General features: G+C 39.1%; 1 protein-coding gene across 10 annotated transcripts in view; it reads right to left on the reverse strand.

Moving 5' to 3' along the window:
• The window catches only part of LOC117421412 (transcription factor COE3-like), a 157,803-nt gene that overhangs the window by 10,362 nt on the left and 121,219 nt on the right, over positions 1-26,222 (reverse strand). For all 10 annotated transcript variants that reach the window (XM_059034563.1, XM_034035825.3, XM_034035823.3 and 7 more), the window contains 4 exons: positions 21,899-21,987; positions 7,184-7,249; positions 6,444-6,621; positions 2,357-2,539 (listed from right to left, as the gene is read on the reverse strand). In XM_059034563.1, coding sequence (XP_058890546.1) covers positions 2,357-2,539; positions 6,444-6,621; positions 7,184-7,249; positions 21,899-21,987 — 516 coding nt within the window. The remainder of the gene's footprint in view (positions 1-2,356; positions 2,540-6,443; positions 6,622-7,183; positions 7,250-21,898; positions 21,988-26,222) is intronic.

A 26,222-nucleotide genomic window follows, 5' to 3' on the forward strand; every position in this document is an offset into this window, starting at 1 on the left:
TGTATATACTAATCTACGTTTTTAGACATTGCATGAATCATGGCTACCTACATTTTAATATTTTATCTCACACAAAAGTAGTTGAATATACTGAAATATTTCTGACTGCTTCTTCAAGGAACACACACAGGGGGACAGATTCTCCCAGCTATTTACTTCAAATCATCATTTGCAAGTTTATTTTTTATAAAGTAAAAATGCACCAAATAAAGTTATACAATCAGAAATAAACAACTGAGACGTATAATTTAGGTGGCTGTTAGTTGCTGTTATTAGTGAGGGTATTTTGTCCTTTAAATAAAAAGTGCCAATAACTATTTGGAATAAATAGCTTTGCAAAAATAGCTTTGCAAATCTGTCCCAGCTCTACAAGGACAGGTACAACCTTATGAAACTGGTCCATGTAACTTTATCGCCATCATTTTGTGAACTAAGTGCTACTTAAGGATGCAGGACAATGGCTACAGTAAGGCACATGTGCCAAAAAGTATCCCCTCACAGCTCTACGAGTCTGTCTTAACCCAGATCTTAAAATCTTGGTTCATTGTGCCAGATAGTGTGGTTGTTTGATGGACTAATGTCCACTGGGGGCTAGGTTGAAACCTCCAAACTTATTTCACTTGGGACCAGAGCCAGATTCAAACTCAGACAGAGGTGAAAGGCATGAACAGCTGGTAAAATTAGCCTGCTGTACCGCCTAGCCCTAGGAACACAGAATGTAATCAATCCGAGGGACTAGTGTCCACCCGTGCCCAGAGACTGACTTTATCTGTCTCACTGTGTCTATATAGTACTGATGTGAGATGAGTGCTACCCTGTTATTGAGACACACAGTGTTTCATTCCATATTCAAAGAGGGGGAAACAAATATTTTTGTGAAATTCTGTGTCCAGTTGGTTAAATGTGCACTTATTAAAAGCATGAATGTGCTTCAGTTATGCTAGTGGTCTGGCTAGAACCCTGATGAAGAGGTAAAAGGATGACGTTAAAGAAGCTGTTATAGGGGATGTAAGACACAGACACAATGGAATCAAAGTTGATTTTCTTTTTTCAAAATGATGTGGTTTGTTAATAACACAACACTGTACATTTTAGTAAAGGCTGTAAAAGTTTTAAAGCATAAACAAATCTGAGCAGTTTATAAAGCACGCAGCAAATGACACACTGTAGACCACTGTACTTTAATGCTGTATAAAAAAATGTGCGTAATGTTTCAAGTACAAGCAAAAGTAATACAAGTGAACAGCATACTTTTTTTTTAACAAAAATGATAAATTATAGTTTAAATAGCAAGCTGTTTGCCATTTATTCTTTAAAAAAATAGATTTACAGCCTGTTTCATATATTTTATTCTTACGAGGGTTATATATCATACTGTATTCACCACTTTCAGTTGCCCCCACTGTTATTCCCCACCTTCTGGCACCTCCTCAAGACACACCTGTATAGACAGCATCTGTAAACCTCAACTCTCGACTGCACTGAACTATATGGCACCCAATTGTAACAGTTCTTGCATCAGCTTGTATCTGCACTGAACTGCTCCATACCTTGCCGCATTCAACTACTGCTCCTGCCTATAACTGTATCTTTGATTTTACTCTTATAGGTAACCGTACTCATGTTTTTTGTATTTGTTCTTATTGGGAAATCATTCTCATCCATTTATCATACTTACTGCATGTTCTTACTGGACTTTACACATATAAGCAAATATTTACTATGTTATAACTGCTCTTAGTCAAACTTGCTCTTACTTATACCTTACTGTAGTCTTTATATTGCTTGTACTTAAATTTGATCTTATTGTACTTTCATAACTGCTCTGTCTATGTTATGATATTCTGTAATGTGATATTTTATAATGTGATATTTTATAATGCAATACTTTATACTGTGATATTTGTATGCTAATAAATAATAATAATAATAATAATAATAATAATAATAATAATAATAATAATAATAATAATAAACAGTAAAAACTAATACCAGTAGCAATCAAACCTTTATTATTATCATTGTTAGGAGCTGTATGTCCTTTTCTTTTCCTAACTCATTGCTGCTAGGTGATTTAAGAACAACACACCATAGGAAAACAGGTCCACACTAGAGCCCTGCTTGAAGTCTCATCAATATATTATATTCCTAACACTTGCATTTTTTTTCAGTTGTAGCTGAAGGCCTTTGTGCAGAGTCTACACATGCTTCTTTGCATTTTAATAATAATTCTCAATGCATTGCATGTGAATAATAATTCTCAATGCACTGAATAGTGTGGATAATTAGCTGTCCGATATTCGATCAGGGGTGTTGCCTTTGAACCACCTCCTGTGTTCAGTACCAGTGGACTTACTTGCGTAGGGGGAGTTGGCTGTGGATCCGTTGAGGAAGCTGGGGGAGCCCGGCACCCCCAGACCGGTCATGCCGCTGCCGTAGCCGTTCATGGTGGAGGTGATGGTGTTGTAGTTGGACTGCTGGGGGGTGGAGCTGGGGGCGTAGCCGCGGGGAGACACGCTGTTGGAGTTACGGGAGTAACCTGTGGGAGGAGAGATCCACAGCATGTGTTACACAACTGCTTTCAAGAAACCTAAACATCTACATCTCAACTGGCTCCCTGGCATCTGACGGCTGTCATAAAAACTTTACAAATGGAAGTTTTCTCGAAAAAGAATAATTCATTTTATTTCTAAAGAACAGCTCGTTTTGTTTTACCCACAGTGGTTATGGCAAACAAATTATCTGGAACATTATAATGTTTTGGTTAGATTTGCAAACAGGTTAAAATTTGCTTGGCTGGCTAGATGTTTGTGGCGTTTTTGAGTGTGCATATGCTTACACCTTAAACTAATTAGTTAAATACAATGTCATAGAATAATTTCCAATCTTGTCAATATTAACAGCGTGGTACTTTTTAAATTGTATTTCCTGTAGTAGCTGTCAAAGAGAAAGCAAGTCTGTTTGTTTTGCTAAGCAGCAGTTCTAGTGCTGTGCTGAACATTTGTATGAAGCCACAGCGTGCTGTTGTGTGGATTGGCATTTTCTACATCTTTTTAGAGTATTTGTTTGAATATTTTCGTATCCCGTTTTCTGTCAGCAGATGTTTTTGCACTGCTTTCTGCATATGAATGACAGTTATAAGTCCTGCCACTGACAGCTGTGCCAAAACCAACATGTATGATCAGAGCTGAGACAGAAACAAGAAAGTATTATATCTTTGTTGTGGGGCGCCACATGATAGTCTATACAGAGATTTCTTGTGAACGCACAGAGAAGTTCAAACGATTGTCAGGAGCAAGGCACAGCAGTTACTACCTAATGTTTCTGAGATATTGTCAGTATGATTGTCTCTCTACCCATGGTTCAAATATCCGATAGTTTCGAATCTCAACAGCATACGTGGCAGAGGCCACATAGCATGTTTCTTTTAGTGCAAAGGCAAAAATTAGGTTTAGTAAAAATAAAAGCAAAAACAACTCAGTACAGCTACTGCTAAATTGTTCTGAGTAATTTAGCAGTAGTTTGGACTTGCTTTAAAATAAAGATCTCTTGTATTTTACATCTCATTCTGGGCAATAAAGACTGGGATCTTACATAAGAACATAAGAAAGGTTACAAATGAGAGGAGGCCCCATTCGGCCCATCTTGCTCGTTTGGTTGTTAGTAGCATATTGTTCCTAGAATCTCATCAAGCAGCTTCTTGAAGGATCCCAGGGTGTCAGCTTCAACAACATTACTGGTTCCAGACTCCCACAATTCTCTGTGTAAAAAAGTGACTCCTATTTTCTGTTTTGAATGCCCCTTTATCTAATCTCCATTTGTGACCCCTGGTCCTTGTTTCTTTTTTCAGGTCGAAAAAGTCCCTTGGGTCGACATTGTCAATACCTTTTAGAATTTGTAATGCTTGAATCAGATCGCAGTGTAGTCTTCTTTGTTCAAGACTGAATAGATTCAATTCTTTTAGCCTGTCTGCATATGACATGCCTTTTAAACCCAGAATAATTCTGGTCGCTCTTCTTTGCACTCTTTCTAGAGCAGCAATATCCTTTTTGTAGTGAGGTGACCAGAACTGAACAATATTCTAGTTGAGGTTATACTAATGCATTGAAAAGTTTTAACATTACTTCCCTTCATTTAAATTCAACACTTTTCACTATATATCCGAGCATCTTGTTGGCCTTTTTATAGCTTCCTCACATTGTCTAAATGAAGACATTTCTGAGTCAACATAAACTCCTTGGTCTTTTTCATAGATTTGTCTCCCATATAGTATTTATAATAGTATAATATAATAGTATTTATAATGGACTTTTTATTGCCTGTGTGCAATACCTTACACTTTTCTATATTAAATGTCATTTGCCATGTGTCTGCCTAGTTCTGAATGCTGTCTAGATCATTTTTAATGACCTTTGCTGCTGCAACGGTGTTTGCCACTCCTCCTATTTCGGTCTTGTTTGCGTACTGGCTTTAACAAGTTTGCATTGTGTTGGATTGTGGAGGTGGTTGTGTTTTTGGTGCTTGGTGTTTTGAAGTACATTCTGATTGTATTCTAGTTTTGCTTCAAAGGTTCTTCCCCAAAAACAGAGCTTGAATATGTCCTTCGTAACCCCTGCTGCTGCAGTTAGTAATTGTTTAATTCACAGTGACAAAGTGGCCAGAACCCTTCAAGGCAGGGAGTAAGTGGCAGACAGCACAGGAGCTTAAAATACAGAAGAATGCAAAACATATTCACCCAGGAATCATGTTTTAGTGTAAAAACTGAATGATCCACTGTTTTATAAAGCTGGATCTATAAAGCTTCTAAAGTCGAACAGCTCTGTGTAAAACAGGACAATTAAATAATAGCTAGAGCTGATCAGATTAAACAGTACTTTATTTTACTTGTGGCAACCCCTGGTTCAGATTTTCCTGGGCACCTACACTTACTGTAGGCTGCATATACATCAGACCAGTAGATGGACAGAGGGATCTTTGAGTCGCCCCGCCCCCCTCCCCCTCCCCAAGCTGAGTGTGTAAGTAAGTTCATCCGAGTTCAAAACAACAACTGAAAGTAAGGGAGGAAACAATCAGAAGAAGATCTGCTGCGCATATGCAGAGAGTGAGTGTATGTGTGTGGGGGATGGACACATCCACTGCTGGATGAAGCTACGGGCCTCCCGTCTCTCTGATTGCTTATCAGGGTTGCCAGGGCACATCCGCTTGATTAGACCATCTCTCATCCCAGCTCCCCTGTAATTGGACCAAGTTTGATAACATGCGGCTCCAATCAGGGGCCCCGACGGCAGAGTGGAAAGTTAAAGCAAAAAAATACAGAGAAACTAGACATATATGTTTTGTCTCAGTGCTTAGGTTTGCAGGAGCCTGCATTTGCCGCGTGCCTGGCTGCCTTATCTGACACTCCAGCAGAGCCAGGACATATTAAGGAAGACAGGTTTAAGTGGCCCGGCTATCAGAGCAAACCTTCACCTAGACACGTCTCTTTATTTACAGGCTGAATTGTCTGCCTCTTTCGGGGAGGCTGCATCAAATTGTCCTATTTCTCTGACTGAAGATTCCTCCTCCTCCTCCTCAACCTACACACACACACACACACACACACACACACACACACACACACACACACACACACATCCGGAAAAAAGCAGACGTGCTTGACTATGCGTGATTTACACCAGTGTCAGAAGCAAGTCTGATTTCGGTCTGACCACTGCTGCTGCTTTCCAGCTGTGTCATAATAAAACACATGCTCTCCCACTGAGATTGCACAATACAGATGCTGCTGGGACATTTTAATAAATGAGGTGCTGCTTTAAAATAAGCACCTGTTTCATGATGGATTATCAATCGTGACCAGATGGCAACAGCTCATTTAGAAATGTTTAACAGGCTTTAGCTGATGCTAGGTGTGTGAAAGGGTTACAGTACTGGCAAAAACTGTTAACTGTGAATAAAGCTAAATGAGTTCCAAGAAATGCATATAAAATAAATACAATTTATATTGTTGAAAATATAAGTTGTAAAAGCGTGTTTGTGTGGGATCCCGTTTTCTCGTCTCGTGAGATTTTGCAGGTTACAAATATGTAAGGGGGGACTGCAACCTGCTCCATGATGTCTGCTTCAGAAAGCATTGATGACAGCATGTATAACACTTAAATATGAAAGGGGGGGGGGGCTGCAAGCCTGCTCCATGATGTCTGCTTCATTTGTTATATATGTATTGTTATATATTTATTTTTGGGACCATGCTGTTCTCACGCAGTATTTTATTGGTTTTTGAACCTCGTCTGCAGTCATACTTGTTCCTGGACAGCAGACTCAAGTTTGCTGGGTCAAAATGTTTGATGAGCCTGAAGTTAAGCACTTTGGGAAGACTTTTGTCTGAAATGCTCTATACAAATGTAATGTTGAGCTGTTTATTGCCGCTATGTTGGACAGCCTACCTTGATCATTGCCCTGGGATGTCTCAGAGATGTTGACGGCGAGCTGGCTGCTGAAGGAGTTGACTCCCATCATTCCTGAGTGGGCGGAGGAGCCTGTGAGGGAAGGCAGCTGGTTGTGGTTGCGTGGGACACTGTACAGGGCCTCAGTCAGGTCCGCTGCTCGCTTCAAGATGATCTCCTGCAAGGAAAACAAAGGGGCTATTGATTCACATATAATATGAGATGTATAGAGCACTATGGACAAGCAACTGGGGTGACAGTTTCAATTTGATATTTAAATATTCAAGTATGTAAGTTAAAATGCTGTTATATGTAGGGTGTCCCTTATTGTTATAAGAGACGTCGTCTCGTGCAGTTTCCGTTCTGGCTGCACATACACATGACGTGTTCATTTAAAAAAACACAAAATCAGATGGCTTCCCCCTTATCAAAATGAATTAGCTCAACTAATCTTAAACCCTGGGATGAACTGTACTCTGTGTTTATTGGGCTCCCCCATGATAACATGGTGTAATCTTGCCTTATGAATAATGTTCAACTAATGTGCATTGGCCAGAACTGTGAAGGCTATGATAGTGTGATATTTACAGCATTAGAGCAGTTTCTTAACAGTCAGTTTCAGAGCTAATGGTGTTCTGTGCATTGAGCCACACCCAGCAGAACAGCTGCGTTTCCATGAAGAACACTTTCACAGAATAATAATATTCTGTCTATGCGATTGTGCTGAGAACAGAACGCACCTGGTTATTGTGAGGCATGCCGTACAGGGCTTCGACCAGATCTGCTGCTCTCTTCAACAAGACCTCCTGCAGAACAACACAAATGAAATCATTAGTGAGACCGGTATCACTCCCACTGCAGTTCCTCAGATCTACTGTACTGTACAGCACAGCTATGGCCAAAAGTTTTGCATCACCTTGAATTTTAAGACTGAAACATAATAAAAATAAACTATATGAACATAATTTAGATGTTTTATTTAACAGCATGTAATCAAATAAACTACGACATGATATAGAAAAAGTCTACCAGAAGCCATAATAGCAGAAAACAAGTATATTGTTTTAATGACCAAGTAACCAAAAAAACTTGGCTACACAAAAGTTGCACACATAAATCATGCAACACTGTAAACAAACAAAAAACAAATGCTACTAGTGCCATATAAGCATGATGCCAATACAACAATCGTTATATTTGTTGTAGGTGAAAGACACCCAGAAGACAAAAGCATGGTACAGAAAAGCAGGACACATAGATTGCAACGATAAAGAAGAAGCTCTCCATCAGAAACAGTCGACATCTTAAGGCTGTTCATATTAAAATGTCGGGTCTTTACCCCGCATCAAAGCTGGTATTTTTAGTCACAACAGACAGTTCACATCAAGCGCAAATGCCAGCATTAGGGCAGGTAAAACACGGCAATACATCGTTCATATACATGCCGGCATTCTCGCTCGAGACATACCTTAAAACTCTATTTCTATGGAAACAAACTGTTTCTTTGTTGTCATACATGTAAATATGGCACCTAATGATGATTTGGCTATGTTGAGCACTTATAATATATAGTCATCAGTTTTTGACATGACTGTCATGTATGCAGAGAATGCGTCGACTTCAAATTATGGGAAGTCGGCGTTGTTTTGAGTAAGCTAGAAGAACAAGGTTTTCAAGGTTTCGTGAAAAAATAATTTTTAAAACCCTCACGGATATTCAAGTGAGCGATTGGTCTGGCGGGTGTATAGACCACACGGCAATGTTCAATAAAATAAAAATAGTGCTGGCTTTGTTCTGTTTTCTTTATACATACACACAGTAGGTCTACATAGCTAAAACGGATGTATGAAACATTCAGGAATATGTTTTAAGAACATAAGAACATAAGAACATAAGAAAGTTTACAAACGAGAGGAGGCCATTCAGCCCATCTTGCTCATTTGGTTGTTAGCAGCTTATTGATCCCAGAATCTCATCAAGCAGCTTCTTGAAGGATCCCAGGGTGTCAGCTTCAACAACATTACTGGGCAGTTGGTTCCAGACCCTCACAATTCTCTGTGTAAAAAAGTGCCTCCTATTTTCTGTTCTGAATGCCCCTTTATCTAATCTCCCCTGGTCCTTGTTTCTTTTTTCAGGTCAAAGAAGTCCCCTGGGTTGACATTGTCTATACCTTTTAGGATTTTGAATGTTTGAAGCTTTTAAAAGCTTTATTATTAAAAATCAATTATGACAATACTTAAGTCAAAAATATAAGCTACTGTACGAGAGTACTGCGTGTGCCTGTTCTTGTTCTCGCTATGTTAGCAACCGACTTTTCTCCTCCCCCTTTCTTTGTACACAACATGAAGTTGTGCAGTGTGACGTGTGCCAGGGGGGAGGTGTTGTGCAGAGTCGTTGAGTGGTGCAACCACAGATGTGGGCACACTGGACTGTGGGTACGTGGCTGACTTAATTATTACTTCTACAACACGCTGCTTGTTCCGTGTCATATACAAAAATAAAATTATTGCTGTAAAATTATAAACTAATTTTAGTCATGTGTTGATTGTGTTATCATCATGTACTTATATATATAGAATTTATTTTTTTGGTTAATTTTTAGGTTCATTTTGTATAGGCCAACTTGAATATCGAATGCCGGCATTCGCTTCGGGAAATGCTAGCTCAATTGCAGGTATCAATGCTGGCACTGGCCGTTCATACTGGCACAAATGCCAGCACGATAGCCGTGTCATGCCAGCATTTCTGTCAGGGCTTTACAAGAATCTTATATTAACAATGCTTTTTTTATTTGAAGCCCTCCTTGCTTTAACGCACTTTGACAGCCTGTTCTGTACAGAGTGCTATAGCAAGCAGGGAAGAGCATCGCTGAACTGTCTCAGCTGTGACACAATCACTATAGCTGATGAATGTTGCTGGTGACCTTTGTGATGTGATAGACTCCCTCCTAATAGATATCCCTTTTACTTCTGAGCAAGACATTGTGTGGCACTACATATACCGCACACAGGTGTGTCAAGCAGCACAGACCCAGATAGGGGATTACTTCCACTGTCATGGAGGCACCGAATTGTTTTTATAATACTGAGTTGCTGTTGGCAATGCCGCACCAATAGAGTTACAAGGTGGTTCACTAGTGAATAATACACCCTAATCATTTCTGAAATATAATAACATCCACCCTGAAAGTTAAGGAGTACTGTCGTTATTTCACAGATGCACAAATAACCACAGCACTCCATTACATTTAAGAAGTATTCTGTTTATACGCCAATGAATGGAAAACAAATGTTTCAACTTAAATTAGACATCTGAAATCTGAGAATTATCTTCGACCAAGCTCTGCACCTGATTCACCCATTTCTGTTGTTATATATATATATATATATATATATATATATATATATATATATATATATACTGTGTATATATATATATTCTCTGTTAGTGTGAATTATTTTGGAGCCCCCCTCCTGAGATATTAGATCAATAATGGGGGAATCATGTGATACATAAGAGACACAGCAGTTGTTTTTAATTGTGTACTCCCCCTTCAAACAGTGCTCTCCTGGTACTACTTGCATTACTAGGAGGTTATACATGACATCCTGAGATATAGGTTATAAAAAAGAAAAATGCAAAAAATACTGGACAACTTTTTACAACATAGATGATATATTCAGCATGGCCTGTTTTTGTTTTGTTTTGTTTTGTTTTGTTTAATAGCATATAGGACATCTTTAGATATTTAAAAAGTGAAACAATATTTGTATAAGCCAGTATAAGAGTGATCCAACCCCACGTTTATTTTTCAAATACAGTTCAGAAGCATGCATTAATATGGTGCAGTGCGAGTTCCTATTAGGCATGGTTCTGATGCTATGGGAGCCCCTGCTGGAATTCTCTGGTGTATTGCACAGTGTGAGAGTCTGTGGAGACTGGCTGTGAAGGGGGAAGGTTGCTGAACAGCAGGCTGCTAGCAACTGGGGAGAGCGCTACCCCATCATTATTGCATTGTGAAAATTACAGGCTTCCCCGAGCGTGACACCCATCTCATGAAAAAAAACCCTGATTATCTCTAATTTTCCTATTTGCTGAATTGAGCGGGCTTGTGAATTACACAGCAGTGCCTACAGTTTTATCCCAGCTTTATCATTCCACTCAATTGTCTGTTTTACCATCACTGCTGCCTGCTGCTACTGTTGTTTTTTATTATTCATATGCAGCTTACAGCTCACTAGAGCTGTGTTAAATGAGATATGTCATAACAGGATATTCTCCTTGTTATTTAAAACAAAAAGCAACCATTAATATTCCTCCCTTATGGAAAAAGTCATCCATGATGCATGCACAAATTAATATGCAGCTGGGTGTTTAATTACAAGGTGCTGTACAGAAAGATGAATGGTTCCTGAATTCACCAGCATCTAAACCCTTTATTATACGGCAGTGTCTGAAATTGGTTAGGAAGCAGTTAGTCTTGAAAATACAAGCAGAGTGTCAGCCTTAACGTTATTTAAGTGTTACCACAACATCTTAATGATGCTGATCAACTAGGAAAGACACACTGCAAAGATACAGCAGGATATAAATAATTAGGGCTGTTGGGAACATATTACATTATACATTTTGTTATGGACGGACAAGGAAAATGACAAGGCTTTTAATCAAAGACCATGATCCCACAGCTCATATACCTCTGTGTGCCTATGGGATGCACTGTATACTGTACTGCAGTGGGGGTTGCAGAAAGATACTCTGTGAAGCCATATACTGCATGTGGGGGTCAAAAGTTAAAAATGTACATACAGAATAGAATAATCATTTAGCAATGTAGTTTATTTTACCGATCATGGAGAATGAGAACTGTATAAAAGAATGATAGGGTTTACTAAAGCGTTAATTGGGAGAGATGTTGCATCTCGAGGGTCAATCCTGTGGCTTGTATCCCCTGATGCATTCTAGATACCATAGAACACTTGGAGCTTTTTCAGAACAATTTCCTGAGCCTCTACACATAACCCTAATCCTAACCGCACCACAGGTGCTATTGAAAGTGTGGACACTCCAGAAGCATTTAGAACCGGACAAACTGACAACCTGTGAATGATAAATAGGTATAGGTAAAAAATCTGAAAGAATACATGCCTATAAGTCTTTTTATAAATATTTTTTTAAGAATTGCTATTGGTTTTGTTCCTATAAAAAGTGCTAGTAATGATTTAGAACCAAAAGCTTTCAGAATCTGGCTCAAATAGACACATATTGAATGTAACACATATGTAATATGTAAGAGAACAATCTTATGGTGAAACTGATTTTCCCCACTGTAAATGTTCCACCTAAAGGAACAGGAACTTCGCTTAAAAGAACACCTTTTTGGCACTGATAGTGATTCGTTCACAACTGATACAGTACTGTTTTGTACCTGACAACTGACTTAAATTCAAATTGTTGAAGTATGAAGTATGAAGGTAAGAAGTGTGCTCTATGGTTGCAAATTCCTGCCACTCAGACACAGACGCTAATTCCTGGACTGTGTGGGTCAAAACTGGACCTGGACAGGTGGCAACCCCAGCTCCACCCTTTTACAACAGGTATAATTATCAGTGTTATTATGAACGAATTAATGAATCCGACAGAAAATTAAACTGTAGGGGATGTGCTAAATACATTTCAGAATAAAACCTGAAAAAAACTGAAGTCTGCGTTAAATCATGTATCACAGCTCGATAATGACGTTTCCTGATTTAGTGAATAAAAAGGCAACCGTTCAAACAAACAAGGAACACCATATGAAGTTGAAAAGGGTAATATATAGAAGGGTGCTCAAACTTTTGCTCACTAATGGCAGCTCCATAATAGTCCACGAAAATAAATAGTAAAAAAACAAACATACCTGTACATTGTTGTGTAGTCAAATATGTTACAGTTTACTGCATGCAAAATCGTCAATATTGTGTCCTTGTTTTTTTTTTGTTGTTGATCCGGTGGGTTTTGACTCGCTTCATTAAATAAAATGCTCTTTTCTCCAGAAGAGCAGAGAAATCACTAATGTTTTGGCATACAAGTTCAGGTGTTATGTATGGTAGATTTCTGTACATTATAGAATTCTGTACCCTTTATTCCACACCGACAGAACTGCATTTTTGTCAAAGATCGCTGGACGTGAATGCTTGATGTTTCTGAATAGTATTTACATGTAAAAAAAAAAAAAAAAAAGTGTTTTAAAAGAATAATTATGTTTTATAGGGTTACTTTAATCAAGGGTATCTAGACAATCAGTGGTGTTATGTGCTGGTTTATTTTGCCACAGAATTAATTTTTGTCTTGTTTACAATTATTATTAGTTTATTTAGCAGACGCCTTTATCCAAGGTGACTTACAGAGACTAGTGGGTGTGAACTATGCATCAGCTGCAGAGTCACTTACAATTATGTCTCACCCGAAAGACGGAGCACAAGGAGGTTAAGTGATTTGCTCAGGTTCACACAATGAGTCAGTGGCTGAGGTGGGATTTGAACCGCGAACCTCCTGGTTACAAGCCCTTTACGTTAACCACTGGACCACACAGCCTCCTTAATATATATTTGTTGCAATCTGCAGCAGAACTCAATGGTAGTGCTTGAGAACACAGCAAGGCTTAGAAATATTGCGCGTCCAGCGATCTTTGAAAAACTGTATCTGCAAAGGCAGGAAATCATGTGGGCATACAGAATTCTATGGAGTACAGAAATCTGAGTATCACCTGTCAGAACAATTTGATTTTGAGGTAGATGCCTCGGTTCGAATGTCAGTGAGTGAAGTATTTTCCAGTTTAGGCACAAATCTGTATGTAAAAACAACCGTTTTTTAACCCCCTTGAGTTCGGGCCCTAGGCACATGCCTAGTTTGCCTATGCGTTAATCCAACCCTGGTCATATTTACTATCCAACATTGCCTCGCTTATTATTTTGACTGATTCATATATTAAATATGTACTGCAGACTCATAGTGGAAAATGACATGCCCCTCGGGAAGACTATCGTTACCTCCAGGGAGCAATGCTCTCAGTCTGCAGCTTCTGGCATTATAGACCCCTGTCGGTAACAATAGTCTTCCCTCGGGTCAAAAATTTTCAACTATAGCCCTCCTCTTCAGTCCATATTTACTATATATATATGCATTCCAAAAACACAGTAGTTAAAACATCACGATTGAAGATATGTAGGGCTACAGTCAATCAAAATATACCTGTGTTATTAATGCTGTTTTATGGCGTTACTCAAATTGACCTGTAGGAGGACACATCTAGAACATGAGTACATGATTGAAAATGCACCCTTTTGCTGCACATTTTGATTGAATCACCGCCTCAGTCCTGAAGAGAATCTTAACGAAAGAAAATGGTAAGTAAGGAATTCTACTACTAATAGCTGGGCCTGGCTAAGAGCTCTGGCTCAGCCTTTGTAACAGGGTTTCTCAAACAGCTGCTGCTTTGACACTGCATCTACTTCAATGAACAAAGGAGCAGAGTAAGACCTGGTGCTCTGCTTCAATTCTTCTTCTGTTAAGGGGCTCGCTTACGCTTCGTTGTAATGCGACAACACATGCAAACCCGTATTAACATAATAAGCACATAGGCTTGCCACTCAACATTCACCTGAGGGGTATCATCTGGGAGCCTTGGTGTGGCCAGGGAAAGTTTAAAAGTCCTGTGTTGGCTGATCAGCATTTAGTTACAGATGGAATAGTCTGGAGTATCCGGGTTATGATAGTGCATCAGATAAATAGCGCAAATGGATCAGCTAAAACATTACATTTATTTTAATGAGTCGGTGCCAAGAATTATCAAATGTTTCTGATCCCCGATTGAATGTATGATGCTGTTTTTTAGAGTGATGATGTTTTTTTTATTATTATGATGTGAAATGACTGCTCTCTCTCTTGTTAATGAGGCTTCGGTCTTAATGGGTTTATTCCTGGTTATTAAACAACAACACTTCTCATGATGTAGCTTTGAAGAAATCTAGGAATAGTTGGGGAATATATAGGAACAAAACTAAAAAGGAAATTCATTTCGGAATCAGAAGTTATGCTACGGTTTTAATGAATTTGTCATACGAGATGGTCCAGACAAAAAAAGGCACATTTTATTTTAAGGGGTTTGTAGCTAATTATACAGCTGTGCTTGACTTACACAGTGAAGTTGCCTGGGACTCGAAAGCAAAACTAATCCAGTGCCGAAGCTTAAAAGAGACAATTGAAAGTGTTTCCTTTGGTGCTAATGCCTTCTCAGTGCTACTCTGTTGGCAAGTACTGTACCGCCATGCTTTTGGTGTGTGCTTGTAAACGGGGGTTTACATAGCAACGGTGCACAGTCTGGATCATCACAGTCCCCTCTGGAAAGAGACGTTATGAAGAGCTCTGCCATCCACATGGAGCAGGCAATCTGTCACGGCCTGGTGCTGCCAACGTCTTCCCTCTATGCACAAGCTTCCATAGGCAATGCAGCTCCCCCTCTGCCTCTGGCTAGCACAGAATTCATTAATCTCCATTAGGAAACAGAAGTTACTTAATGTCTCGCTGCTGCTCCTGTGACACCCCGCCTTGGGCCCTCTGGCAGTCTCTGTGCCGACCACTGATGGCATGTTTATATTATCACAACGGCCGCCTCTTATTTTATTTTCATTAGACAATGACAGACGTGGCAGACGCAATAATGCTGAGTGTCTTTAAAGTAACGATGCCCATTTTATTGCCAAATCGCTCTGCTTTCTTTCCAAGACGGCAGCCAGCCACCAATGCTGCTGAGAGAATGCTTCTGCCTAACCTGCAAACAAAAGGTACTGTGTGGCCCTGTGGAGCCCAAAATTAAATAAAACAATACCGGCCTTCTGTGTGACAGACGCAGCTCTGGATCAAAGGCCCTAATTGTGAACGGACAGACACGGATCTAAAGGGTGGAGAGTTTACTCTGGGATAGCTATAAAAGCAAAATAAATAAATAAATAAATAAATATATTTATATTTAAGTTTAGTAAATATAATAAATGCACAAGTTATTTGCCCAGATGGAGAATGGCCTGCTGTGTAACTGTACAGCTCTAGCCAAAAGTTTTGCATCACCTAAAATGTTTGGATTGAGACATAATTAAAAAAAAAACAAAAAAAAAAACATATGCACATAATTTAAATATTTTATCATGTAATCTAAGAAACTGTAAAATGATATCGCAGTCTACCAGAAGCCATAATGGCAGTATAGTGTTTCATGTTAAATTTCAAAATGTCACATTTTTCAATTATTATGGAAAACTACAAAGCGATAATTCAATATGGTAATGTAACATTTTCAGTAGGTTTCATTTGACTTTATGAAGGGTGATGCAAAACTTTTGGCCAGAGCTGTACATTGAAATGTTGCATGCATATTAAAAACCAATCCACATATTAATAGAAGAGTTGTATCATTATGTCAGAGATCGACTCTAAAGTACTGTATGCTTTAGGAAGGAAACTATTCTTTTTGATTATAATCCCAACAATGGAGGTGTTGTGATTACTATGGGAAGGACATGATTATAATTAAGCAATAAATGCTACCATACAGACAATGTTAAATACTAAGGTAATTACTGATAAATATGTGTTTATTGAGATTATAAATGGGTACACATTAACTTTATTGTTATTTTAAACACATCTCTAATTTACATATTTATTTCGAATGGAATGTCTAATAATAACAATTATTATTATTATTATTATTATTATTATTATTATTATTATTATTATTATTATTATTATTATACTGTTTTAAATAGCTTTCCTTCCATAGTATTCGTCTTTGTGTGCCTAGATTTGTGAAGTCTTGTAGAAATTTGTACGTGAGTGTTTAGTACCCCCTTTTTATTTTTAAAACACACATGCACACTGCTTTAGACGAACAAACCCTAATACAGATACCCAGTAAACTTATACCCAATGCCTCTTGCCTTAGTCTCCAGTAGTCATAGACAAGGTTAACAAAGGGGAGATGATTCTTTCAAAGAAGGGTGTCAAATTAGTTCTTTCCTCTACCCACATTTACCAGGGGGAAGGGAGTATCGGCTTCCTGTCAGGTTAAGTGCCAGCAATCAGAGTGTTATGCTTTAACATCACTGAAAGCAAACGCAATCAATACTGTAATATAGTGACTCCCAGTTATCATTATAATCTCTTATAGGAGAGCCAGGGTGGAATTAGCCTCTGAAAGCACGTTGTCTGAGGAGGATGGAACAGTACACACTGCAGCATCGTTTACAAAGGGAAGGGCTTTCAAAAACAAAGGGTTATGAAAATGTTGTTTGTACCCATTTTTTTTTTTTGTTGAACCTTTTTATACATACAGTAGTAGAGAACAAAAATACCCTTTAATGTCCTGGGTGTGTTCCCATGCTTTTTTAATATTTATTTTCTAATTTTAACACGGTTAATGCAGTACAAACCCATTTAAAGGGATACTTTTTATCATGTTCCAAATATTCAGTGTCTTACTTATGGTGTTATGGATGCTCTCTGTCATTCTTTGTTTTTTCTGTTAGATCATTATTTAGCAGGCTTACTATTACGGGACACATTGGTTCTGAACAAATAAAGCCTTAAGGCTGATTGTAGGGAAGTAGGGAACAGTATTAGGGTTTTTCTGTGCTTTGAAGCCCGTAGGTGAAGCATTGTGTACTGAAGTCTGTGCAGCACTGACATCCTTCCCCACCTCACTTTGTATATCTTTTCAGCAAGGCAAATAATGACCCACACAGGAACAAGAATACAGAATCATACACAGTAATGCGATATTAAACAGGGCAGTCAACACAGTCACAATCCTGTGCTACAATACTACACATGGCAGGGAACACTAGGGGAGACTTTTCCATATATGTGTGCAGAAGCCTTCCAATGCAAACTCACAGATGCTCATTATCCTATTTTTACGGCTCAGACAGGAACAAGATGTCAGGTCTTGATAATAAAATTGTCAAATTCAAATTCGGATTAATGCAGCACTTTAGAAGGAATCAGTTACCTACCACTTCCCTTCGGCTGCTCATTCAGACTGTCTTTATTCTGCCGATTCTGTTACAACTTTTAAAAATACATTTCATTAACAATACTTATATACAGTGTCTTATCTGCAATGTTGTGACCAGCAGCGTTAAAATCACCAGCGTATGATTTCTCAATCATAAAGTTCATGTGTCAGTTTTCTGACAAGCTGATTGCGTTTAGGTGATAGCAAATACGAGGCCATCTGGATATTGATATTTCATGATGTCTGGGAATGCTTTTTGGGGATGTTTTTACTGATTTGTCAAGCTGTATACAGCAGGTCAAGGTTTAAATAAAACCATTGCAGCTTAACACTAGAACCGCCGCAGGATTAATGAGATTTAAAATGTAAACTAATCTGCGTACTGTCAATGCAATGCGGTTGTCCGTTAAAAAAAACGAAAGAAAAAAAGGACAACCGCATTGCATTAACAAACGCAGATTTGTTTAAATTTTAAATCCAAACCCGTCAAAATGACTACCGTAGCGGTTCTAGTGTTAAACAGAATTTTCATACACCACCTACAGCTTGCAAAACACTCAATTATAGATTCTGAGGTAAAACTTATAAGAAAAAGTCACGTAGACAAAGTTATGCCATTGTGTGTTTTGTTTTTACCCTTGTTTGAACCATAGATGCTTTTGGAAAATCCTACGATGGCATCGTTCTGTGTTGGAGTGGAATGAGTTAAGAAAGCTGCTGATAAAAATAGGAAAGAGGCATCTTCAGCCTTAACATAATAACTTCTCCCAGGCAGCGATGGCAGCCCTTACGGCCAGCCAGAGAAGATAGCTTTTTTCCTCCCATCATTTTTCAGAGCCTCAATTACTGGAGTACGAGCTCTCCCCTGCTCCCATTCCAACACCAAAGGGGCCGGATCAGCTGACCTCAGCAAACGAACCCTCCGACAGGTCTCTTAACAATGATGAATCGCTCCCTCCCCAGCCCCTGACTACAATCAGCTGCCAAAAAACTAAATTCTTCTCTCGGGCTAAGGGGGAAAAATAAATATATATACGTCAACTAAACTCCAGGTTAGGTTTCAATAGTCCAAACAATCTCCACTTTCAGGCAACCATAGGCCTGTCATATTTAATAAACGCTCATCGAGGGAGCCCCATGCTTCATTAGAATAAAGTTTCGCAAAGCTAGTCTTTTCTGGGGTTTAGTAAGAATCCCAGCATGCCTTTCCAACTGCATCAAAGGCAAACTGAATGTGTATAAACCTTAAATAGCCATTCCAAAAAACGGGACCTTTTGTACTCAGATCGGATTAAACATGTCTAAACTGGCCTGACTTTGCATTGCCTATGCAGATCCTTAACAAAATCTATTGTGGTGTGCACTGGTAAAAGCAAATACGGCTAATCTTGATAAAAACGAGAGGTATGGTACTCGCTCTACTCCGTGAGTAGATGGGCTGACAGAGTTGAAAGGTCACAGTCAAATGATTTTTAATGAAATGAGGACGACTGTTCAGTCCTGGCACTTAGGATTCTCCAGACAAGCTCAAAGCAGCTCAATGCCAGATGAAGGCAGATTTACAGAAAAGTGACAATAACTCTATACAACAACAGAACCCATAACCACCCAGGGTGATTGCAAACACCTTCATCTTACTCTTTAAGAAATTTAAAGCATACTAGAACTAAATCCAGCAGGGTTATACATTTTTAAATAACTAGGTGGGGATAACTCATGGTTCTGTAATTGCTAGTTCAAACACTACACACTGGAAAGGGAAGCTGTGAGGCTCAGCGGATTGGCAACACTTCTCCCCTTGGCCGCGGGTCTAGCTGTGGCTGGCCATTACAGTGAGTCCCCTCAAACGATCGAATTCATTTTGACAGGTTTCAGCTCAGCTTCTCATGAACAGCTGGCCACCTGACAAATACATTCTCACAAATGGGGCAAACTGGCACCTTTCCAGGAAGTCTCCAGATACTGGCGATGGAGACTACAGTCTGCTCCCTCCAGGGCAGGCTTCAGGCACATTGGCACAATGGCACGCTGGCAGTGTCTGTGTGTGTGTGGTGGGACCGAGTGTGTGTGCAGGGTGGATTGCTGCCATAAACTTTTAATTCTGTGGATAATTTAAAAATACCAAAAATGAAACAAAACCTTCAATTGAAGACATTGAGAATGGTCATTGAATTTACAAATTTATTATTTTTTTTATTTGTATTTACTTATTTTTTTTATATCTATTCAGCATTTTATAGTTATGGATGAAATGTACTACTGGACAGTTTGGTGTCATCAAAAATAACCAGAATTTTGTACATTTACAATAAATGCCTTTTCATTGTTGAGAATGTTGACGGCCATTGTAAACATGGTCTCTTCTGTGGTGGTTTTCATTAATATTTTATTTAACCCCAATTTTGAGCTTCAGTTTCAGAAAGGAACACAACTGCTTGCTATGTTTTGCAAGTGTAGCCTAGTGTAGTCTACCCACTGACTTGGACCCATTTCCTCTACACGCTACCCCATTGTAACTAAGAAATACAAGCTACATACACCATACCTGTTTCTTACTGCTACACAAGCAAGAAGAAAGAAAAAAAATACATATGTCAGCATTGTTTTGTATTTTTTACCTTTTTAATACAAACAAAGTCAGGTGCCCTGTGCAATTCCTTTTTATTTTGTTAGCTTTGTCTTTTTGTTTTTTGAATAATGAAAATCTGATAAGAATACATTTGCCTACCACAAGGAAAAGCATCAAAGAGGCCAAACAATGTATGTTCACTATTAGTATCAATTTACAAATAAACTGCTTTTTTTTGGTGGATGGATCTCAGATGTCAGATTTTGATAAATGGGTTCAATTTGGCAGCTGTTTTAAACTGCCAGTCCCCATCTCATTGTATCCCCTCCTACAGCAGCTTTCTGCCCAAAGGAATTACACTCACTTAGGAGGCACGTTTTTGGTGAAAATAATCTTTTCATACTAACTAGGCATCAAAGTGCCGTGGGCAAAACTTGAAAGATTTTGTTTGTACCTGCTGTGAATGTGTACGTGTGCGTCTGTACTGTGTGTCTGTATTGTTGGTGTGTGTGTGGGGGCATGTATTACTATCAATGTGCAGACTATCAATTTGAGAAAATGTCCCCACAAAGATAGTAACTCCTGAATAAATGACGTTGTGGGGATGTCCCCTTTGTAAAGCACGTTTTTAGAGCTAAATATGCCTTAAAAAAAAAAAAAAAGTGCCAAAATATTTAGTTTGTTGTTGACTTTCACCCTGTGTGGAGTTTTGTCTGACTGGAGTTAGAAATAGTAAATACAAATATACTTACAGTCAATGAGAAGTCCACACAAATACAGGAATGCAAACGTGTGTGTGTGTGTGTTTGTATTGTTTGTGTCAATGCAATATATTTTTTTGTTCTGCAACCTGCACATTTAACCAGATGCACAAAAACTAAAAAAAAATTAAAAAGAGAAAAAGAATAGTAAACAACATCTACACAAATGCATAGTGAGAGGACTAGCCAATAAAACATGAAGTGGACCAGGTGAAGACTGTGGCAGAGAAGGGGTCAATACATGAACGGAAAGGGTGTCATGCTGTGTTTGTGAAAGGGGGAGGCTGGGTATCATCCGGCAACTCAACCACTCTACAAAAGACACCTGTCTTCATTGGCAGTGCATCACACAACAGGGTGTGCAACGTATGCAGATTATTTCTGCAGATTTGCTTCAGATCCCTAATTCAAGGAACACGTGAAGGTAGGGTAGCTAGGCCAGGATATCACTGAGCTCCACAGCAAACAATACAGCAAGTGGGGAGTGGTCAATGGGCACTTGAAGAGGGAAGGAACCTGGAGCATGCCCAGTATGGGTGACAGAGGCTTGTGCTTGTTTGCCTGTTTTGAATTGCTCAGTATGAGCTCATGTCCGGGACATGTTTATAATGAATGAACTCAATTAGGAATGGATTCCCACCGATCATACTCACAGTGTAGATATTGAAGGGCATTTTTTTGAGCTACAATATATATATATATATATATATATATATATATATATATATTTTAAGTTGATGCTAATAACATAAAAAGGATGTGTAACAGGTAGTGTTGTTTCATGCACTACCGTTACGGTCTCTTGACTCCTGATGGTGAGATGAGGTTAAAAGCTCCATGACCATGCATTCAGATGACCCTGGCTCTTATGCAAAGTGATTAAGATGCCTCCTCATTGGTTAGTGCTCAGCCTCTCACAGAATGGCTTTAGTTTATCGTTGTTTACAAAGGGAAGAGTAACAGGCAGTGCACAGTGCCTACGATGTTCGCTTGCAATGTGCAAGGTCCCTGGTTTCCTCCCAGCCTCTGCTCTGTTACAGATGCATACCTTCATCATTCCTCATAGTCTTACCTTAGGTAGCCTCTCTGGATCTCCTGGATGTCTGGGAATCACCTTTTGTAGTCGCTGGAATCCATAATCAATAGTAGGTTCATTCAATGCTGAAAACAAAAGAAATACATTGAAGATTTTAAACAATCAATAACTGCATGAGAGAGCTGGGTGTGGTGGTTTTAAAGCGAATTAGGAATTCGATGATTCAAGAAAACTAAAAGGATAAATGGTAATCCTTATAAAAGTTTACCACATAAAATGTTCTTGGTAATTTTACAGTTTGTCAATGTCTTTCCCTTGGTTATAAGCATATTTTTTTAATGTGCTTTTAATACACTTTACCATACCTCTCTGAGCTTTACAATAGTTACATATGCTTACTTATCTTGCCTTTAATAGGCTGTATTACACTTTACGATGTGTTTACTATCGTATTGCTATTGGAGAGTTGCTTTGTCATATTAAGATTATCTGTAGGTAAGCATGCAAGAACAGACTCCTACCTACATATTGTTAAATTGTTATTTTGTATGAAGGTGCAAATGCATTTGTATGAAAAAGAAAGCTTAAATCTTAACAATTTTCATTTTTAAGGTCCTAGGATGCACCTCAATATATTATACATAATTGTCTTTTTTCTCTGATATCTTGTACCCTTTCTACCCACAACACACCTCCCACAAGTCAGACCCTGCTTCACCAAATGTAGACAGACCAAAGGTTAAATCCTGATATAATTGCAACTTCAGCTGCCATGTTTGTGTGTCTGTTGCAGCTCCTGTAAGCCTCTTTCCCTTTATTAACTGTGTGGCGAGGACTTTAGCGTGCCACCTTAAAGGCGCCCAACAGTATCACTTTCAGAAATTGTTTCAGACTGATTTGATTCCATTTTTTTCCTCCCCCTTTATTTCCATTCCCCTGAACGCACTGCAATAGCAAGCTTCCAATTTCCACCTTTTTATGCAAAAGAAAAAAAAGAAAAAAAAAGGAAATGTGTTAAAGACATTTTTCCATAATCAAGCCCATTAATCATAAAAGGCTGTCAAATTTGACTTTGGGGACAATTTGTCAGCCAGCTTGCCCACTCTGCTTTTGTCACACGCGCCTCTTGTATTTTATAAGGATGATTGACACTCCAAATACCGGGCAGTAGAATAGCTAGTTTACGCTAATATGCATAACTGGCGGTTTCATGAATAAGAATAAGGCCGCACCGGCAAATCTGCCTTTTGAAAGCAGACGGCTGTGTTTCGCTGCGGCAAATAGATGTTATTACTGCTATAACAATATTTGTTTTCTTTCCCGAAATGGGCCTTCGAGCTGCTAAATTGAATTTGTTTAAGTTCATTTGTACAGAGGAGAAGAACCGGGTTTTGAGTCTCCTTGTGCATTCCAAACGCATCCCTGCGTCTTGTAAAATGCTCTTGTACAATGGAGAGGGTCCTTGTAGGTTAACTGTTTTGAAGCAGGGTTTAGTGGGGGCCAGGCTTGGCTGTTTCCATGTCCACTGGCCTTATTAAGCTGCCTGGATCACTTTAGCACCTACCCCTCATGAAGGTTCAGTGGGGTGATACAGCAACAAGCTGCTCCCTATGACATTTTATTAAAGCGTTTAGCCCGGATGTCGAAGGAGTTATTCTGTGTTTTTTGGATCAGCAATGTGACAGCCTTTCAAAACTGATCCAATCCAAAACTGACAATGGCTTGGTACATATTCCAATTTGTCATTTTTTAAAACCTTTTGTTATGCAAATAGTAAAAGTGATGACTCTTTGGGCATCCGAAGGGAACAGTCTTTGTTTTCTCTACCCCCCAGCTTTTGAGAGAGAATTAAAGGCAGTAATCATTGAGGCATGGCTATCCGTTCAGAACAATTAAAACACCTTGTAATCTTATCATATCAAATTAGTGCTGCCCTGATCAATGGTTGCTCTACTCATTATTATTTCCAGTGTCTAGAAAACAAGAACCTTTCTCGATCGGTGCACCGAGATTTCATGATGTGGATAAATGGGCTTATTCAAGACTTCACTTGTGACCTGGGTCGGATTCGAACCCTGGTCTCCAGAGGTGAAAGGCATGGAAGAGGAGTGAATCACTCTTTCTGCTTGGTTCTAAGAGGCAGTGTGAGAGTTAACTTCCTGTGCTACTCAGAGCAGGGCTGTTGATTACTGAACAGTGTTGAACTACTTCCCAGTTGAATAATTTCATCATTTTACAAAAAAAAAAAAAAAAAAGACGCAGTTGCCAGAGAGCATATGCTTTTATTTTAATAAACCTCGCCACAGGGTGTGTTCACAGTCATTTTGCAAATTGCTGCAGCAGGCCTTGCACTTTAAATTAAACCCATTACTTCTCCTTATTAAAACCCGCCTGAACCCTGACCCCAGCTCCTGATTGGCTGACGGCAGCCCAGCTGTGCACCAATCAATACGCACTTTCCTCCTAAAGAGCCCGGGTAATTGGAGAATGGGAGTGTGCGGCTGAACCCTGACCCCCCGATGCATTTCACAGCTGATATGAAGATAGATTGCCTGATTTAGTGTAAACATATGCTCCAATTCCAGCCATCAGCGCCACTTTCTCCATCGTAATTTGTATTGATTTTCATCCATCTTCGCATTCTGCTGAACTTGTGATTAGACGGAGGAAGATAATGTAGTTCACTTGGAGTGTGTGTGCGTGACTGGATGGGTTTCTTTTCTACCAAGGCGATTACACAGGCTCCTTGGGTATACTGTTACAAATGGAATACCTATGACTAGAAAGGAGGGGGGTTGGGGATAGTGTCACTGGCAAGTGTGGTATTTTATCAGTACACTGATGATAAACACAACTACAGGAGGGCTCAGAGAAAAGGTTGGATCCAAAGCTTGCTGATTTGCTTTTGTTTATTTAAAAGAAAGAAAAAAAAACTGTGACAAAATAATTAAAGTCAAAGATATCTTGTCAAACAGTTGCCTATTTTACTGAAAAAACAAGCCACCTTCCCATATAAATATGTGAAATATGACTACAGTTAACCCATTGGTCTAGCCAGGACAACACACTGTAGCCCTTTGAAATCATGTATGTAACAGCAGACATAGCAAGTTCAAACCACTTTATTGTTAGCTATCTTTCTCTCTAATGTGTTCTGGCTAAACTTAAAAAACATGTAAGCACTCCCATCTTTCATTACCTTTTAGTACTGTTTTCCCCTCTCCTGATAACTATGTAGTTCAAACAACAGTGAATGACTTTCAAGATTGTCTGAATGGTTTGGGTCACTTCTTCCCTGGCTCAAGGATGTGTGAAGCTGCAGTTTCCAAATGCAAGTTCTAAACAGCCTTGCTCTACTCCATAGTTTTGTATTGATGAATAGTCAACTTCATGTTCCTTGAGACAAGGAGAAATACATAAAGCTTAACCAGAGTCATTTTTACCCCCAAAAATGCAGAAGTCTGGAGCCAGCATAAACAATTTCTCAGTCGGAGCACCGCTGACACAGTTTAAGTCAGCTCTGTAAATGGAACCGGTTTCTTTTGTCACAGCAAGCAGCATGTTGGTTTCTGATTCTGGAAATAGCTGCTGAAGGAAAGTATAAGGGAATCTATTTCCATCTGTGAATCTGTTTTGCCTGTGGTTTGGTAAACACTCTGTGCAACAGTATTCCAAGTTACTGGCAAAAAGTTCCCAGAGTACAAACTTATATGCAATATACATTTGCCAACAGAGCCAAGTTATTCTAATCTCTCTCTCTCTCTCTCTCTCTCTCTCTCTCTCTCTCTCTCTCTCTCTCTCTCTCTCTCTCTCTCTCTTTTTTAAATGTGAGACATGCAATGTTTATGTATTTACAGTCCATGTTTGTGTATTTACAGTCCATGTAACAGCAGCTGTGGGGACATAGGGTTCTATTCACAAAATGACAAAGCATGTGTAAGAAGCAGTGTTGTGTGATACACCGCCGTTACGGATTCTTCCCCCTGTCAGTGAGATGAGGTTAAAAGCTATATAATCAGGAATGCAGCCGAGCTCGGCTCTTTTACATTGTGGTTAAAGACGATTGCTTCCAGTGTGTGGGGTCGTCAGTTCATGCCCAGCCTCTGTCCTGTTACACATGGTACATACTAATAGCTTAAAGAGCTCTAAAGAAACCTAGACTAAACAGAAAAACAGAAGTCAGTGCTGGAAGCAAAACCCTGTCCAACTGCAGTAAGCAATATGTTTTCAAACATTAAAGATGTAAAGTAATTTGTTGTTATGAGTTTGGGGGATTCTGGTTGTAAAGCATCTCCATGGGAAATCTCTCTGCCTCACATGGAAACATACAGCAGCTTTTATTGCCTGCTTATGATGGTAT

The sequence above is a fragment of the Acipenser ruthenus genome, chromosome 1, assembly GCF_902713425.1.
Source record: "Acipenser ruthenus chromosome 1, fAciRut3.2 maternal haplotype, whole genome shotgun sequence".
Lineage (NCBI taxonomy): Eukaryota > Metazoa > Chordata > Actinopteri > Acipenseriformes > Acipenseridae > Acipenser > Acipenser ruthenus.